At 37.6% G+C, this 20700-nt stretch overlaps 1 protein-coding gene across 4 annotated transcripts in view; it reads left to right on the top strand.

Moving 5' to 3' along the window:
* The first annotated feature begins 1888 nt into the window (after positions 1–1888).
* Positions 1889–20700, top strand: part of LOC103281480 (hexosaminidase D) — a 33308-nt gene continuing 14496 nt past the window's right edge. Inside the window, exons 1-5 of one of the 4 annotated variants that reach the window (XM_062964681.1) lie at positions 1889–2032; positions 15326–15425; positions 16978–17224; positions 18493–18602; positions 19605–19692. In XM_062964681.1, coding sequence (XP_062820751.1) covers positions 15331–15425; positions 16978–17224; positions 18493–18602; positions 19605–19692 — 540 coding nt within the window. In that variant the 5' untranslated portion in view covers positions 1889–2032; positions 15326–15330. The remainder of the gene's footprint in view (positions 2033–15325; positions 15426–16977; positions 17225–18492; positions 18603–19604; positions 19693–20700) is intronic. The other 3 variants (XM_062964682.1, XM_062964684.1, XM_062964683.1) reach the window with 3 other exon arrangements.

The raw sequence follows: 20700 nt of genomic DNA, 5'->3' as shown, positions 1-20700 counted from the left end.
AATATACTAAAATAATATCTCAATATAATAACAATAATACCTAATAGTAATTATTTATAAATATATAATATAATATATTGTATATAAGGTAAAGGTAAAGGTTTCCCCTAATGTTAAGTCCAGTCATGTCTGACTCTGGGGGTTGGTGCTCATCTCCATTTCTAAGACACAGACCCGGCGTTGTCCGTAGACTCCTCCAAGGTCATGTGGCCGGCATGACTGCATGGAGTGTCGTTATCTTCCCGCTGAAGCGGTACCTATTCATCTACTCTCAATTGCATGTTTTCGAACTTCTGGGTTGGCAGAAGCTGGGGCTAACAGTGAGGGCTCTCTCCACTCCCCCAATTCAAACCTGCGACCTTTCGGTCCAGAAGTTCAGCAGCTCAGCACTTTAACACGCTGCGCCATCAGGGGATATTATTTCCTAAAGGTTGTGAATATACAATATTTCTGATTTTTTTTGTCTGTTGGAGGCAAGTATGAATGCTGCAGTTAGGGAAAATGATTAGCATGTAATAGCCTTGCAGCTTTAAAGCCTGGCTGTTTCCTCCCTGAGTGAATTTTTTGTTGGGAGGTGTTAGCTGGGCCGAATTGTTTTCTGTCTGGAATTCCCTTGTTTTCAGAGTGGTGTTCTTTGCGATATTAATTAGATAATCTGTGGAAGAGGCCTAAGTGAAGCCTAACTCTGCCTGTCCCCTGGGGTGAGTCGGTTGCAAGGAGACCAAGTGGGCGGAGCTTAGCCTTCTAACTGGCAGCAATTAGATAGAAACAATTATTCCTCTCTCTCTAATTAGGACTTTATTTTTCTTTTCTTTTTGTTGTATCAACCTAGAGCCGTGGATGATGGGTTGTGTTGTCAAATTTCGAGGTTGGGGGGCCTGTAGTTTTGTTGTTTTGTCCGCTGCCCTGATGCCATCACTCTTTTATATATATAGATAGATATATTATATATTAAATGTAATATTACTAATAATATTATCATGTAATGATACAGAACAATATAGTAATGTAATGCTTATATTGTGCTATGCTAATAATATATTGTATGTTCATTTGATTTGTAAGACTCTCTGAGTCCCCTTTGGGGTGAGAAGAGCAGGATATAAATGTAGTAAATACAGTAGAGTCTCACTTATCCAACACTCGCTTATCCAACGTTCTGGATTATCCAATGCATTTTTGTAGTCAATGTTTTCAATATATCGTGATATTTTGGTGCTAAATTCATAAATACAGTAATTACATCATAACATTACTGCATATTGAACTACTTTTTCTGTCAAATTTGTTGTACAACATGATGTTTTGGTGCTTCATTTGTAAAATCATAACCTAATTTGGTGTTTAATAGGCTTCTCCTTAATCTCTCCTTGTTATCCAACATATTCGCTTCTCCAACGTTCTGCCGGCCCGTTTATGTTGGATAAGTGAGACTCTACTGTATATTGTAATTACTGTATTTACAAATTTAGCACCAAAATATCACGATATATTGAAAACATTGACTACAAAAATGTCTTGGATAATCCAGAGGCTTGGAGAAGTGAGACTCTACTGTAAATATAATTATGGTGATAATTAATTATATAGTAAATAATATACTAAAATAATATCTCAAAATAATAATAAGTGGAGGGATGTGCTCTTTCCAAATTCCATATGGGGCAGAATGCTAGAAAGGGTCCTCTAGAGGTCATCTAGTCCAACCCTATTAAAAAACATTGCAAGAGGGATATAAGTAGGGAGAAGGGGAGCCCAGGAAGGGAGAACCTTTATGGGGTTTGTGTGTGTTGCATTGTGCTGTGCGGACGCCCCGCCGCCGTGGCGCATCCATCCCGCGTTAGTTGCCCTGCCTCCCTCCCAGCCTGCTTTCCTTGGCTCCGCCCCCTCTGCTGAAGCTCCGCCCCCTTCCGGCGCTGGTGCTGCTGGTGCTGCAGGGCTGGGCGATGCCAAAGCGGATGCAATCCCCTCGGAGCCCCCTCCTTCTCTTCTGGGGCTCACCTGGCCCGGCCAGGTAAGAAGAGGAGCCCAGGTGAGTCCAGGAAGGAATGGGAAGCAGATTGGGGGGGGGGGGGGAGGAAGGAGGAAGGAAGAGCCGGTTGCCATGAGAGACAGGTGGGGGGGGGGAGGCTCTTCCAACTCAGGTGAGTCCCTTCTAGGACAGGTGGCAAGGTCTCTCCTCTTTCATCCTCCTCCATCCTGCAGGCCTTGAAGGGGAGAATGGGCTCAATAATAATAATAATAATAATAATAATATCATCACACAGTCCTAGACACTTGGGAAGTGTTCGACTTGTGATTTTGTGATACGAAATCCAGCATATCTATCTTGCTTGCTGTGTCATACAATAATAATAATATATTATTATTATTATTATTATTTCCATCCTGCAGGCCTTGAAGGGGAGAATGGGCTCAATAATAATAATAATAATAATAATAATAATAATAATATCATCACACAGTCCTAGACACATGGGAAGTGTTCGACTTGTGATTTTGTGTTATGAAATCCAGCATATCTATCTTGCTTGCTGTGTCATACAATAATAATAATAATAATAATAATATATTATTATTATTATTATTAGTATTAGTATTAGTATTATTTCCATCCTGCAGGTCTTGAAGGGGAGAATGGGTTCAATAATAATAATAATAATAATAATAATAATAATAATAATAATATCATCATCACACAGTCCTAGACACTTGGGAAGTGTTCAACTTGTGATTTTGTGATACGAAATCCAGCATTTCTATCTGGATTGCTGTGTCATACAATATTATTATTATTATTATTATTATTATTATTTCCATCCTGCAGGCCTTGAAGGGGAGAATGGGCTCAATAATAATAATAATAATAATAATAATAATAATAATAATATCACACAGTCCTAGACACTTGGGAAGTGTTCGACTTGTGATTTTGTGATACGAAATCAAGCATATCTATCTTGCTTGCTGTGTCATACAATAATAATAATATATTATTATTATTATTATTTCCATCCTGCAGGCCTTGAAGGGGAGAATGGGCTCAATAATAATAATAATAATAATAATAATAATAATAATAATAATAATATCATCACACAGTCCTAGACACCTGGGAAGTGTTTGACTTGTGATTTTGTGATACGAAATCCAGCATATCTATCTGGTTTGCTGTGCCATACAATAATAATAATAATAATAATAATAATAATAATAATAATAATAATAATAATAATAATAATATATTTATTAATATTATATTTATAATATTATAATATTATATTTAATATATTTCCATCCTGCAGGCCTTGAAGGGGAGAATGGGCTCAATAATAATAATAATATCATCACACGTGGAAACCAGTGCAGGTGGTCCCGGTGATGATGGGCACACTGGGTGCCATGCCAAAAAATCTCAGCTGGCATTTGGAAACAATAGACATTGACAAAATCACAATCTGCCAGCTGCAAAAGGCCACCCTACTGGGATCTGCGCGCATCATCCGAAAATACATCACACAGTCCTAGACACTTGGGAAGTGTTTGACTTGTGATTTTGTGATATGAAATCCAGCATATAGATCTTGTTTGCTGTGTCATAATAATAATAATAATAATAATAATAATAATAATAATAATAATAATAATATGAAGGGGAACCAAGACTGGCATCCATGTGACCCACCTGCAAGAAGAAGTTTTTTTTATTATTATTATTATTATTATTATTATTATTATATTTAAATGAAGGGGGAAGCAAGGCTGGCATTCAATGGGGGCTTCAATGTGACCCACCTGCAAGGAGAGGTTTTATTGAAATCCTAATGTATTGGGTGAAATGAATCACAATTTGGTATTATTATTATTATTAAAGGCTGGTATCCATAGCTGATGCAGGAAGAGGTTCTTAAATTATTATTATTATTGTTGTTATTATTAATATATTTAAATGAAGGGAGAAGCAAGACTGGCATCAGGTTGAGGGACTTCAATGTGGCCCAATCTGCCCAGAGAGTTTTTATTAAAATCCTAATTTATTGGGTGAAATGAATCACAATTTTGGATTATTATATTTGAATGAAGGGCTAGGCCCAAGTCTTATAAGCCCCCTTTTTTGCAGGAAGATTTTTTTTTAAATTTATGTTATTATTACTCATGTACATTACTGATATGACATTTAAAGGAGGGGGACCCAAGATTTGCATCTGTGGGATCTTAAAACCTCATTTATAAAGGGCAATAAATCAAGGAACGGGCTTGTTATTAGTATATTTATTGTTGTTATTATTAGCATATTCTAATTGGTATATTTACATTAAGAGGGACCCAAAACTGCAATGCAGGTGGTCTTAAATGTGACTCACAAGCAGGAAGGTTTTTACATTATTATTATTATTATTATTATTATTATTTTATTATGACACAGCAAACAAGATAGACATGCTGGATTTCTTATCACAAAATCACAAGTCGAACACTTCCCAAGTGTCTAGGACTGTGTGATGTATTTTCGGTAGATGCGTGCAGATCCCAGTAGGGTGGCCTTTTGCACTCTGCTGGCTGTTGTAGTGTTGTTGTTGTTGTTGTTATTATTATTATTATATCTAAATGAGGAGAGGCCTGAGACTGACAACCAGGAGGTTTTAAATGTGACTCACCTGCAGGACAAGGTATTTACATTATTATTATTATTATTATTATTATTATTATTATTATTATTATTATTATTATATTTAAATGAAAGGGAGGCAAGACTGACAGCCAGGAGGTTTTAAATGTGACTCACCTGCAGGACAAGGTATTTACATTATTATTATTATTATTATTATTATTATTATTGTTATTATATTTAAATGAAAGGGAGGCAAGACTGACAGCCAGGAGGTCTTAAATATGGCTCACCTGCAGTCACATTTGGGAATTATTATTATTATTATTATATTTAGAAGAGGGCCCCACAGAAATGGGATCAGGGCCCAATAGTAAAAATTGTCATAAATATTCTTTGCAAAGTACTCTGATGATGGCAGACAATAATATTCTGCAAACTGTTTTGGGTTTTTTTGCAAAGGTTTTCTGAAGGGCTTTGCAAACATCAGCCGATTCTCTTTGGCCCGTGATGCAAACCATCGGGGATCTTGCAAAACCTTTTTTGCAACCTTGTTTGTTTATTTGTATTGTGTTTATTATAAAACGATGTAAAAATACTGCTTTCCTCCCCAAGTGCAACAGAGATGGCTTGTACATGACTTGAGATATTGTGTTCCGGAACCCAAAGGGTGCCAAAAAGCATTTTGCAAAACGCTACACAAAGAATACAATGCAGTTGCTGCCCACTCAGTTCTGTGGATAGTGCCAGCGATGGTTTGCAAAGAAATAATAAAACAGGAAATGTAGATAATAGCTTTAAAATGTATTATTATAATGCCTATAATTATTAATCATAATAACCATAATAACAGTTTTTTACTTTACTTTTATTTTATATTAATATATTTTTATTTTGTATATTATTATTAATTACTTTTTATTCTGTGTTTGTATTAATATTATTTATATATTTTATCTTATATTTTATTTGTATGTCATATTACTGGGTTGCTGTGAGTATTCCAGGCTCTATGGCCGTGTTCCAGAAGCATTCTCTCCTGACGTTTCACCCACATCTGTGGCAGGCATCCTCAGAGGTTGTGAGGTCTGTTGTAAACTAGGCAAGTTATCTATCTATCTATCTATCTATCTATCTATCTATCTATCTGTGGAATAATGCCCAGGATGGGAGAAAGGACTCTTGTCTGTTTGAGGCAAGTGCGGATGTTGCAATTGGCCACCTTGATTAGCATTGAATGGCCTTGCAGCTTCAAAGCCTGGCTGCTTTCTGCCTGGGGGAGTCTTTGTTTGGCGGTGTTAGCTGACCTCACAACCTTTGAGGATGCCTGCCATAGATGTGGTCAAAACGTCAGGAGAGAATGCTTCTGGAACATGGCCATACAGCCCGGACAACTCACTGCAGCCCAGTGGATCTGGCCATGAAAGCCTTCGACAACACATAGTATTGTCATTTTGCTTTTATTTTTTCTTATTTTTAATTTTTTAGTGTATTATTTATTGTATTGTATTATTATTATTGAGGGCCCTGGTGGTGCAGCAGATTAAACTGCTGAGCTGCTGAACTTGCTGACCAAAAGGTCACAGGTTTGAATTTGGAGGGTTGGGGTGAGCTCCCGCTGTTAGCCCCAGCTTCTGCCAACCTAGCAGTTCGAAAACATGCAAATGTGAGTAGATCAATAGGTACTGCTCCGGCGGGAAGGTAAAGGCTCTCCATGGAGTCATGCCAGCCACATGACCTTGGAGGTGTCTATGGACAACGCTGGTTCTTAGGCTTAGAAATGGAGATGAGCACCAACCCCCAGAGTCGGACTTAATGTCAGGGGAAACCCTTTACCTTTGCCTATTGTGTTGTTGTTATTGTTGTTGTTGTTAAGTCAAATATTGTAGTTACAGTAGAGTCTCACTTATCCAACATAAATGGGCTGGCAGAATGTTGGATAAGCGAATATGTTGGATAATAAGGAGAGATTAAGGAAAAGCCTATTAAACATTAAATTAGGTTATGATTTTACAAATTAAGCACCAAAACATCATGTTATACAACAAATTTGACAGAAAAAGTTGTTTAATACGCAGTAATGTTATGCTGTAATTACTGTATTTATGAATTTAGCACCAAAATATCACGATGTATTGAAAACATTGACTACAAAAATGCGTTGGATAATCCAGAATGTTGGATAAGCGAGGCTTGGATAAGTGAGACTCTACTTCCAATCAGCCTTCTCTGCTTAAGGCCTTACCGAACTATAGATCCCAGGAATCCACAGCAATAAGCCATCGCAGTTAAAGTGATTTCAAACTGCATTAATTGGACAATGCTTTCATGGCCAGATGCACCTTCAACTTCACAAAAATAAAAGGAAATTCAAATCCATTAGCCCCATTGGCGCCAGTTTTAAGTGGATGATGGGATTAAGCCTTATCCTTGAGAGTGGCATTAAGGCATTAAGTCAGCCTATTCCTACAAAGGGCTTGCAGAAGACACCTAAAATCCCGACTTATTTGAATGCACAGCCAAATGCAAAGTGTGGGTTTCAATAAAGGGAAAATTCCATTTGGAAACTGCTGAATCAAAGATATTCAAGATAAGGCCTGTTTGCCTGATAGGCTGCTTTCTGACCCTCCCGGGTGATTAATCCACTCGTGCCTCGTGCTGTTGTTGACCTTCAGGAGGTCTTTTCTCATAGTAAGTCTGGCTGTTTGGCAGAAATGAGGCGGCTGCCTCTTTCCGAAGCAAATCCTGGCTCTCAATACTATCATTTTTCAATGGGTTCTGGATGCAAATTCATCTCCCTGGGTCCAGGAATCCTCAGGAGGAGTCATTCACTTTGCCCCTACCACTTTCACATCTATTATTATCAATATAATAATAATAATAATAATAATAATAATAATAATAATAATAATAATAATAATGCAGCCCAGGAGCAAGCCATCAGAACAAAGGCAATTCAGGCCAAGATCGAAAAATCAGCAGATGACCCAAAATGCAGACTGTGCAAGGAAACTGACAAAACCATTGTTCATATCCTCAGCTGCTGTAAGAAAATTGCACAGACAGACTACAAACAGAGGCACAACTATGTGGCCCAAATGATTCATTGGAACTTATGCCTCAAGTACCACCTCCCAGCAGCAAAGAACTGGTGGGATCACAAACCTGCAAAAGTCTTGGAAAATGAGCACGCAAAGATACTGTGGGACTTCCGAATCCAGACTGACAAAGTTCTGGAACACAACACACCAGACATCACAGTTGTGGAAAAGAACAAGGTTTGGATCATTGATGTCGCCATCCCAGGTGACAGTCGCATTGACGAAAAACAACAGGAAAAACTCAGCCGCTCTCAGGACCTCAAGATTGAACTTCAAAGACTCTGGCAGAAACCAGTGCAGGTGGTCCCGGTGGTGATGGGCACACTGGGTGCTGTGCCAAAAGATCTCAGCCGGCATTTGGAAACAATAGACATTGACAAAATCACAATCTGCCAACTGCAAAAGGCCACCCTGCTGGGATCTGCACGCATCATCCGAAAATACATCACACAGTCCTAGACACTTGGGAAGTGTTCGACTTGTGATTTTGTGATATGAAATCCAGCATATCTATCTTGTTTGCTGTGTCGTAATAAAATAATAACTTTATTTTTATACCCCGGCTCTATCTCCCCAAAGAGGACTCAGGGCGGCTTACATGGGGCCAAGCCCGAATAAAAACAATAGAAATATAAAACACAACAATAGACAAGAGACATGCACAATTATAAAAATTTAAACATTAGCCAATAAAAACAAATGACAAGAACTAATAAAAACATGGATTAAAACAGAGAGGTTGTAAATCTAGACTGGGTAAGGTGCACCATATAAATATTGTAAACACGAGGTGACTGATAAAGTGCTAATATTATTACTAATATTAAATATTAGTAATATTACTAATATTCTTCTTACCCACCTCTGGACTAGATGACCTCTGGGGGATCCTTTCCAGACTTTTAATACTCAATGCTGGTGATAGTTATAATGATGATAATAATATCTTCCTCTTCTTATGTCTAGGCTAGATGATCTCTGGGGAACCCTTCCAAACTCTTTAATACTTAATGATGCGGATAATTATAATGATATTAATAATACCTTCCTCTTCTCAAAGTCTGGACTAGATGGCCTCTTGGGAACCCTTCCAACTCTTTAATTCTCAATGATGGTGGTGGTAATAATAATAATAATAATTTTAATATTACAGTAGAGTCTCACTTATCCAACGTTCTGGATTATCCAACACATTTTTGTAGTCAATGTTTTCAATATATCGTGATATTTTGGTGCTAAATTCGTAAATACAGTAATTACTACATAACATTACTGTGTCTTGAACTACTTTTTCTGTCAAATTTGTTGTATAACATGATGTTTTGGTGCTTAATTTGTAAAATCATAACCTAATTGGATGTTTAATAGGCTTTTCCTTAATCTCTCCTTATTATCCAACATATTCGCTTATCCAACATTTTGCCGGCCCGTTTACGTTGGATAAGCGAGACTCTACTGTATTTTAATTATATTATTATTAATAATAATATCTTGCTCTCCTCAAGGGCTGGACTAGATGGTCTCTGGGGGATCCTTCCAACTCCTTAATACTCAATAATGATGATAGTCATAATGATAATAAAATAATAATTAACAATAACTATAATAATAACAACTGGTTTTCTTCAAGGGCTGGACTAGATGCTTTCTGGGAATCCCTTCCAACTCTTTAATACCCAATAAGGATATTATTATTATTATTATTATTATTATTATTATTATTATTATTATTACCTGGTTCTTCTCAAGGGCTGGACTAGATGGTCTCTGGGGATCCCTTCTAAGTCTTTAATGCTCAAGGAGGATATTATTATTATTATTAGTAATAATAATAATAATAATAACACCTGGTTCTTCTCAAGGGCTGGACTAAATGGTCTCTGGGGATCCCTTCTAAGTCTTTAATACTCAATGAGGATATCATTATTATTATTATTATTATTATTATTATTAATTAATAACACCTGGTCCTTCTCAAGGGCTGGACTAGATGGTCTCTGGGGAACCCTTCCAACTCTTTAATACCCAATGAGGATTTATTATTATTAATATTATTATTACCTGGTTCTTCTCAAGGGCTGGACTAGATGGTCTCTGGGAATCCCTTCCAACTCTTTAATACCCAATGAGGATATTATTATTATTATTATTATTATTATTATTATTATTATTATTATTATCTGGTTCTTGTCATGGGCTGGACTAGATGGTCTCTGGGGATCCCTTCCAACTCTATAATGCTCAATTATGATGATAATATAGTAGTAATAATAATAATAATAATAATAATAATAGAATCATAGAGTTGGATGAGACCTCAATGGTCACCCAGTTCAACCCACAATCAAAGCATAATAATAATAATAATAATAATAATAATAATAATAATAATAATAATAATAATAATAATATCCTCATTGGGTATTAAAGAGTTGGAAGGGATCCAGCATATCTATCTTGTTTGCTGTGTCATAATAATAATAATAATAATAATAATAATAATAATAATAATAATAATAATAATTGATTCTTCTTTCTCAGCTGTGACCTGGGGCCCTGAAAAGCAGGAATTTCTACCTGCTTCACTGAACCATATTCTCCAGGGCTATTTTTGCTGCTTTAAATTACTGTGCCCATAGAAAACAAAGCAAACCACGTCATTAGAACTAAAAATGTCATTTATGAAAAACAAACACGTTTGTTCGGTTCTTTTTGCAAGACTCTTTGCTAATGGGGTGCATGGACTATGGTTATCCACATATCTGAACCATATAGTGGGCTTTTTTGTGGCTGTTTCTAGGGCTTTTGTTTTCCAAAGTGTTCCATGTAGAAATTTGGTATGACCGGGCTACTCCAACAACAACAACAACAACAACAACAACAACAACAACAGCAATTCCTTAGAAATTAATTTCCCAACCTCTGGGTGACAGATTCCCATAAAACCCAGAGAGAAAGAATGCGCCCATTCTGAGATTTACCTTTTAGGTGCGGCATAAATCTCTGTCACTCCCTTGTTTGCTTTTTGAGAAATTAATCTTATCCTTATCCTTCCAAACCTTTTTTATTTTGACAAAAGCAGTGCCAAAGATTAAAGTTTTCAATGAAAGAAGGGTTTGTATAGAGCTGAATTGCTGAGAGTGGCACCTTTGCTTTCGAATGCTTTGAAGCCCATAAATGTGTTTTCTTGCACAAGATTATTTCAAATATTTTGCATAAAAGGCTACGTGTTGTTGTTATTTGATACACAACAAGATCACATCCCTCCACTTAATATTATTAGTATTAGTATAATTTATTATTATTATTTTATTGTAGGACACAGCAGACAAGATAGATATGCTAGATTTCATATCACAAAATCACAAGTCGAACACTTCCCAAATGTCTAGGACAGTGTGATGTATTTTCGGATTTATTATTATTATTATTATTATTATTATTATTATTATTATTACTATATTGTATGACACAGCAAACAAGATAGACATGCGGGATTTCGTTTCACAAAATCACAAGTCGAACACTTCCCAAGTGTCTAGGACTGTGTGATGTATTTTCGGATGATGCAAGCAGATCCCAGTAGGGTGGCCTTTTGCAGTTGGCAGATCGTAATTTTGTCAATGCCTATTGTTTCCAAATGCCGGCTGAGATCTTTTGGCACAGCACCCAGTGTGCCCATCACCACCGGGACCACCTGCACTGGTTTCTGCCAGAGTCTTTGAAGTTCAATCTTGAGGTCCTGAGAGCGGCTGAGTTTTTCCTGTTGTTTTTCATCAATGCAACTGTCACCTGGGATGGCGACATCAATGATCCAAACCTTGTTCTTTTCCACAACTGTGATGTCTGGTGTGTTGTGTTCCAGAACTTTGTCAGTCTGGATTCAGAAGTCCCACAGTATCTTTGCGTGCTCATTTTCCAAGACTTTTGCAGGTTTGTGATCCCACCAGTTCTTTACTGCTGGGAGGTGGCACTTGAGGCATAAGTTCCAATGAATAATTTGAGCCACAAAGTTGTGTCTCTGTTTGTAGTCTGTCTGTGCAATTTTCTTACAGCAGCTGAGGAGATGATCAATGGTTTCGTCGGTTTCCTTGCACAGTCTGCATTTTGGGTCATCTGCTGATTTTTCAATCTTGGCCTTAATTGCCTTTGTCCTGATGGCTTGCACCTGGGCTGCAAGGATCAGGCCTTGTGTCTCCTTCTTCAGGGTCCCATTCGTGAGCCAGAGCCAGGTCTTCTCCTTGTCAGCTTTTCCTTCAATTTTGTCAAGGAACTTTCCATGCAATGTTTTGTTGTGCCAGCTGTCAGCTCTAGTTTGTAGTGCGGTTTTCTTGTACTGACTCTTTGTCTGCTGTGGTTTGAGGAGTTTCTGATTTTTGACTTCAATCAAAGCAGGTTCTTCACTTTGCTTTACATATTCTGCCAGGGCATGTTCTTCTTCTTTGACTGCTTGTTTGACTTGTAAGAGTCCTCTGCCCCCTGATCTTCTAGGCAGATATAGCCGGTCAACATCACTGCGAGGGTGCAGTGAATGATGAATGGTCATGAGTTTTCTTGTTTTTCTGTCCGAATTGTTCAGTTCCACCAGTGTCGAGTTATGACAGGTATGGCCCAGGTGTTTATGGCCTTGATGGTGTTGCCTCCATTGATCTTGCTTTTGAGAATTTTTCTGACCCTTTGTGTGTATTCTTTACTGACCACAGTTTTCACATGTTCATGCTTGATGTTGTCAGCTGTAATATGCCCAGATATTTATAGGCCTCTGGTTGGTGACACTTTATTGTTTGGCCATTGGGCATATTTATGCCCTCACTTTCAATGATTTTTCCCTTCTTCAATGCCACCGTCGAACATTTGTCCAAATTAAACTCCATGCTGATATTAGTACTAAAAATCCGGACAGTGTTAGTCAGAGACTGGATTTCAGTTTCCGTTTTTCCATACAGCTTCAGGTCATCCATGTACATCAGATACAAAATTTTGTGAGATTTCTTAGATGTTTGATAGCTGAGATTTGTTTATTTGTTTATTAATAATTTATTATTATTATTATTATTATTATTATTATTATTATTATTAGATCCACAACCAGATCAGTACACAGCAAACAAGATCACTATGCTGGGTGTTGTATTGGATCACACATCAGATCCTTCCCAAGTGTCTAAGCCAAGATATTTAGGCACTGCACCCAATGTGCCGATCACCACTGGGACCACCTTGTCTGACTTGTGCCAGAGTCTTTGCAGTTCAATCTTTAAATCCTCATATCGTGTAAGCTTTTCCAGTAGTTTCTCTTCAATCCCACTATCGTCCGGGATTGCAACATCAACAATCCATACATTGTTGTTGTTGTTGTTTTTGTTGTTGTTGTTACATTTTATGGTTTTGGTCTTGGGTCCACAAAGAGCTGGGCCTGGCTGATAACTAATAATAATAATCATAATACATTCATAATATTATAATATACTAATATTGGAGCCCCAGTAGCACAGTGGATTAAACCAGGAAAATAAATAAAGATCAACTCTCTGAAAACAGGAGAATTCCAGGCATGAAACAAACAGGGCCAGCCAACAGCTCCCAACAAAAGATTCCCTCAAGCAGGAAGCAGCCGGACTTTGAAGCTGCAAGGCCATTCAATGCTAATCAAGGAGGCCAACTGCAACATTCTCAGTTGCCTTCAACAGACAAGGATTCTTTCTCCCGCCCTGGACATTATACCACAGGTATATAAACTCCACTTGCCTACTTTCCAATAGACCTCACAACCTCTGAGGATGCATGCCATAGATGTGGGCGAAACGTCAGGAGAGAATGCTTCTTGAACTTGGCCATACAGCCATACAGCCCGGAAAACTCACAGCAACCCATTATTATTATTGACACAAAGACATAGTATGACACAGCAAATGAAATATATATGCTGGATTTCGTATTATTATTATTATTATTATTATTATTATTATTATTATTATTGACTCCGGAAGCAATTGTTGGCTGGATTGAAGGTCGCCTATAATCCTGCTTTGTATCATAAGCAAAATAATCCTTCCATCCGAGAAAAATGAGGGGAAAAAACCTGCATTAGGCTTTTTCTCTCCCTTTTTATTCCTGTTGCATTAATCGTCCTGAACATCTGTCGGACTTTGTGCAATTAGCAGAAAGGAAGGAAGGTCAATCCCAAATGAGGCAGGCACTGCACATTCCATTATCCCCACAAAAAAAGCATTTGTGTTTAATTTGGAAGTGTTCTTCTGTAGCAGAGGAGCTGGGAAATAGGAATAGCTTGTATATTGGTTGTAATTCTGTTCTTTGTTCTAATATTGATGTTAACAAATGATTTCTGATTCATTTGCTGGGCATCTTGGTTAATGCGTAAGACAAAATGCAATATAGAAATCATAGTTATGGAAAAAAATCTTTCTCCGGTATCTAAAGACCTGAAATAATAATAATAATAATAATAATAATAATAATAATAATAATAATAGCAGTAGTAATAATCCTCTCCAGAATTAATAATATCCACAAATAATAAAAATAATAATACTGCCCAGAAATATAATAATAATAATAGTAGTAGTAGTAGTAGTAGTAATAATCCTCTCCAGAATTAATAATATCTACAAATAATAAAAATAATAATCCTGCCCAGAAATATAATAATAATAATAATAATAATAATAATCCTGTCCAATAATAATAATAATCCTGTTCACAAATTAGCAATAATAATAATCCTGTTCAGAAATAATAGCAATAATAATAACCCTGTCCATAATAATAATAATATCTAGAAATAATAAAAATAGAAATAATCCTGTCCAGAAATATAGCAATAATAATAACAATCCTGTCCAATAATAATAATAGTAATAATAATCCTGTCCAGAAATAATAGCAATAATAATAATAATTGTCCAGAAACAACAGCAACAACAATAATAATAATAACCCTGTTCAGAAATAGTAGCAATAATAATAATCCTATCAATAATAATAATAATAATATCCAGGAATAATAATTAAAAATAATAATCCAACCCAGAAATATAATAATAGTAATAATCCTGTCCAATAATAATAATTGTCCAAAAATAATAATTTCTGTCCCAAAATAATAGCAATAATAATAATACTATTTCCTGTGATGGTCGCTATTGGTTTTAGTCTGAACCTGGGCAAAAAGTGCCATTAAGCAAAGCAATGGTTGCAAGTTGAGCCTCTTAAAATGATTGAAACTGGAAATATTATGGATTTTTCTCCTCAAATATTTGCAATGTTTAACATGTGATGTCTTGGAGAAAGGGGACCCAAATCTGAACATTAAATATAGTCATGTTTCATATATATATATATATATATATATATATATATACACATACATACACACACACTTTCCGGTAGAAAGTTATATTATCCGCATAATTATTTTTATGGAATAATTTTGTGGATGTATCAACCATTTGCCTCCATTGAACCGGCAGAAAGGAAAGGGTCTGCTGTCTCAGCCACAGATGGGGGCACGTTTGAAGATTTTCAGATAAGGGGAACTCAACCAGCAATAATGATAATAATCCCACAATCCTTTTTGCTGTGGTCCATTTTTCAGCAGGGATGGCGCTCCACCGAAGCCAGAAGCTTAACCTCTTGCGGCTGGTGGTCCTTCTGACCGTGGTCCTGGCGGGCATCAAGTTTTTCTTCCGCGACAGGTGAGTGCAAAATGCAGGGAAATGGGTGCAAAATGGATACAAAAACAGGTGCAAAACAAATGCAAAATGGATGCAAAATGGGTTCAAAACACATGCAAAATGAGTTCAAAACAGATGCAAAATGGGTTCAAAACAGGTGCAAAATGGGTTCAAAACAGATGCAAAATGAGTTCAAAACACATGCAAAATGGGTTCAAAACAGGTGCAAAATGGGTTCAAAACAGATGCTAAATGGGTTCAAAACAGATGCAAAATGGGTTCAAAATGGGTTCAAAACAGATTCAAAATGGGTTCAAAACAGATTCAAAATGAGTTCAAAATGGGTTCAAAACAGATTCAAAATGGGTTCAAAACATGCAAAATGGGTTCAAAACGGATGCAAAATGGGTTCAAAACAGATGCAAAATGGGTGTAAAAACAGGTGCAAAATGGGTTCAAAACGGATGCAAAATGGGTTCAAAACAGATGCAAAATGGGTTCAAAACAGATGCAAAATGGGTTCAAAATGGGTTCAAAACAGATGCAAAATGGGTTCAAAATGGGTTCAAAACAGATGCAAAATGGGTTCAAAATGGGTTCAAAACAGATTCAAAATGGGTTCAAAACATGCAAAATGGGTTCAAAACGGATGCAAAATGGGTTCAAAACAGATGCAAAATGGGTGTAAAAACAGGTGCAAAATGGGTTCAAAACGGATGCAAAATGGGTTCAAAACAGATGCAAAATGGGTTCAAAACAGATTCAAAATGGGTTCAAAACATGCAAAATGGGTTCAAAACAGATGCTAAATGGGTTCAAAACAGATGCAAAATGGGTTCAAAATGGGTTCAAGACAGATGCAAAATGGGTTCAAAATGGGTTCAAAACAGATTCAAAATGGGTTCAAAACAGATTCAAAATGGGTTCAAAACGGATGCAAAATGGGTTCAAAACGGATGCAAAATGGGTGTAAAAACAGGTGCAAAACGAGCGCACAATGGGACCAAGACAGGAGCAAAACAGGTGCAAAATGGTTTCAAAACAGATGTGAAATGGGTGCTAAATGGATATAAAACAGCTGCAAAACAGGCGCAAAATGGGTGCAAAAAATGTGCAAAACGAGCGCACAATGGGGGGCAAGACGAGAGCAAAACTGGCACAAAATGGGTGCAAAAAGAAAGCTAAATGGGTTCAAAATGGATGCAAAATGGGTGCAAAAACAGGCGCAAAACAGATGTAAAATGGGTTCAAAATGGATACAAAATGGGTTCAAAACAGATGTGAAAGGGATGCAAAATGGGTGCAACAACAGGTGCAAAATGAGCGCAGCACAGGTTCAAAACAAGCACACAATGGTTCCTTAGCACCCCTCCGGCCTTTGGGGAAACCCTTCCAACTATAGTTGAGTATAGATTGCTTTGGAGTCTGGCGAGGTGTCCTTCTCTCTTTAGGTTTCTTAGCAGAGGTTGGATGGCCATCTGTCGGGAGGGCTTGGGAGGGACTCCAGGAAAAGGCTCCCTTTTGCATCCAGCTGATCTGTGACCTGACCTTTTTTCTTTCCCTTCTTCTGCAGCTTGACTCTGGAGCGGCGCAAGAGCTCCAATGCGGAGGACGGCTTTTGGGGCGACCCAGGGGACCACCCTCAGTCCGCCAAGGCCAGGGATCCCTCCTTGGAGCTCTGGGGGGCCCAAGGGGGCGCAGGGGCCGAGGCCCGGCCCGAGTCCAGGAGGCTGCCCTTCCAAGGACCCACCTCGACCCTCATGCGCCTGGTGCACCTGGACCTCAAGGGAGCCGCCCCCAAAGTCCCCTACCTGGAGCAGGTGAGCCCCATTGCAAGCCTAAGTGCAACTCTGATCAAATCATTATTCTCATCTTCTTCAATGTCAATGTGCTTATGTATCGTTTTAATAATAATAGAGTAAAATAATACATGTAATAATAATAATAATAATAATAATAATAATAATAATAATAATAATAATAATAAATACAGGGAAATAATACATGTAGTAATAAATAGAGTAAAATAATAAATGCAATGATAATAATAAGATCAGAGTGAAATAATAAATGTATTAATTATAATTAAAATAGGGTAAAATAAATGTAATAGCAACAATAACAGAGAAAAATAATAAATGTAATAATACCAATAATAATAGAGAAAAATAATAAATGTACCATATATTCTTGAGTATTAGCTGACCCAAATATAAGCCAACCAGGACCCTCACTTGAGTATAAGCCGAGGGGGGCTTTTTCAGTCTTTAAAAAAAGGGCTGAAAAACTAGGCTTATACTCGAGTATATACAGTATGTTGATCGGGCTTGTCCCCATGTGAGCCGCCCCGAGTCCCTTTGGGGAGATGGAGGCGGGATACAGAAATAAAATTATTATTATTATTATTATTATTATTAGATGGTCCTTGTGGCCCTTTGACCCATTCTAGAGATCCTCAACTCATTGGGGAACATGAGCCAAAGATCATCTCCACCATCTGAATGGAAGCTATGTTTGTTTATCATGGCTTCCTTGTTTGTTTGTTTACCTGGATGGCAACAGCAAGAGTGTTTGGAATCTGGCTGTCTTTCTGTCTATCTATCTATCATCTAGTTATCATTTTATATCTTTTTCTCTCTACCTTTTTATCTATCTCCGTCCATTCATCCATCTACCATTCATTCATTCATTCATTCATTTACCTACTTATCTACCTTTCTGTCTATTTACCTGTTTGCTTATTCCACCCACCCAACTATCTACATCTCTCTTTTCTCTGTCTGAGGGATGAAAAACTAGACTTATACTCGAGTATATACAGTATATTATGATTAATTATATATACAGTGTATATTTATTATTATTATTATTATTATTATTATTATTATTATTATTATTATTATTAAATAAATTACCTTGTGCATAAATGTGCACAAGTGTATGGCTCCCAAAAAGGGGACAAAATGGGTTTTCTTGCGGGGATACCAGCATTTTGCTGCTTATGGATCAGGAAGGTTTGGGACCTTCCTGCCTTTTCTCCCCAGAGAAAACATTGGATTGGACATCTCTGACTTTGTCTCCTTTGCAGATCTTCCCTCTTTTCTCCAAACTGGGGGCCAATGGGGTCCTGATTGAGTACGAAGACATGTTCCCCTTCAGCGGAGAACTAGAAGTCCTCAGGTCTCCTTATGCTTACAGGTAAGAAGGTGTAAAGAGCTATATAACGACCGAGGTTCTTTCAGGCAGGGGGGAATCTTTTTATTCCACCGCTGCCACCAATTTGTGAAGACGTTTATAACGACTGCCACCAATTGTAAAGGACTATGCACAACTAACACCAATTTGTAAAGATGCAAACCACCAAAGACTCAGGGAGGAGACCTTTTACTTTTTTCCCCTTTCTTCTCCTTTACTTTGAAGGGTAGCATAACTTGGTTTAGAATATATGTGACAGAGGCTTAGATGTTGGAAGAACAATAACAAGTTTATTCAGGCACAAAGCTTAGTGGTTACAATGATGTTTCTCACGTAGAGGTATTCTTATTAACAGTTACAATATTAGAATGAGATGAATTAAACTCTCTAAAGTGTCACTTCTTTTACTCAAAGTAGTTAAAACCTATTCCTCTACTCCTTTCCAACTGTTACTTCAAAACTTGGACTATCCAGTGACTTCAAACCACAGTCACCCCTGTGATATACTATCACAGATTCTCTGTGCCTTACTAGGTCACAGACTACATTAAATAAGTCACCAAACTTATTTAAAAACCGACTCAAAATGAACAATTGAGTCTCCTTGATCCCATCAACCTGGAATCAATCTTCCCTGTGCCTCATCAGAGCACAGACTGACTCTCTTTTTTAAACTCTGCACTTCTTCAACTAAACAGCAGTTGGCTCTGCCTATTTCTCCATGGCAACCAGCCTCTGAATGCTGAGATGCAATAACTGTAATACTTACCCTTTTAAAACATAAACACACAATTAAACATAATATCTGTAAACCAAAAATTCGTACTTCATTACAGAAGGGCAAAGCAAAGGGCCACTCAGTAGACCCAAATGTGGCCGGAGAGAGGGCGGAAGGGTCCAGTGTCCATTCTAAATCAATGGGAATAGGATTCAAAATGCACCTGTTTCCCTGCCTTATTATACCTGGTTGGAATTAATGCAGCGGTCACTTTTATCTTCCGGCAGCGAAGAAGATATTGAACGGATCCTGGCTCTGGCCGAACTGAACAAGCTGGAGGTGATCCCCTTGGTGCAAACGTTCGGACATGCAGAGGTAAGGGAGGCCCACCTGTCTACCATTATTATTATTATTATTATTATTATTATTATTATTATTATTATTATTTTATTGTATAACACAGCAAACAAGATAGATATGCTGGATTTCGTTTCACAAAATCACAAGTCGAACACTTCCCGAGTGTCTAGGACTGTGTGATATATTTTCGGATGATGCGTGCAGATCCCAGTCGGGTGGCCTTTTGCAGTTGGCAGATCGTAATTTTGTCAATGTCTATTGTTTCCAAATTCCGGCTGAGATCTTTTGGCACGGCACTCAATGTGCCCATCACCACCGGGACCACCTGCACTGGTTTCTTCCAGAGTCTTTGAAGTTCAATCTTGAGGTCCTGATAGCGGCTGAGTTTTTTCTGTTGTTTTTCGTCAATGTGACTGTCACCTGGGATGGCAACATCAATGATCTAAACCTTTTTCTTTTCCACAACTGTGATGTCTGGTGTGTTGTGTTCCAGAACTTTGTCAGTCTGGATTCGGAAGTCCCACAGTATCTTTGCGTGCTCATTTTCCAATACTTTTGCAGGTTTGTGATCCCACCAGTTCTTTGCTGCTGGGAGGTGGTACTTGAGGCATAGGTTCCAATGGATCATTTGGGCCACATGGTTGTGCCTCTGTTTGTAGTCTGTCTGTGCGATTTTCTTACAGCAGCTGAGGATATGATCAATGGTTTCGTCGGTTTCCTTGCACAGTCTGTATTTTGGGTCATTAGCTGATTTTTCGATCTTGGCCTGAATTGCCTTTGTCCTGATGGCTTGCTCCTGGGCTACAAGGATCAGGCCTTCTGTCTCCTTCTTCAGGGTCCCATTTGTGAGCCAGAGCCAGGTCTTCTCCTTGTCAGCTTTTCCTTCAATTTTGTCAAGGAACTTTTCATGCAATGTTTTGTTGTGCCAGCTGTCAGCTCTAGTTTGTAGTGCGGTTTTCTTGCACTGACTCTTTGTCTGCTGTGCTTTGAGGAGTTTCTGATTTTTGACTTCAATCAAAGCAG

The sequence above is a fragment of the Anolis carolinensis genome, unplaced genomic scaffold, assembly GCF_035594765.1.
Source record: "Anolis carolinensis isolate JA03-04 unplaced genomic scaffold, rAnoCar3.1.pri scaffold_13, whole genome shotgun sequence".
NCBI classification, from domain to species: Eukaryota; Metazoa; Chordata; class Lepidosauria; order Squamata; family Dactyloidae; genus Anolis; species Anolis carolinensis.
The sequence above is the reverse complement of the archived record's forward strand: the minus strand, read 5'-3'. Positions and strand labels throughout refer to the sequence as shown.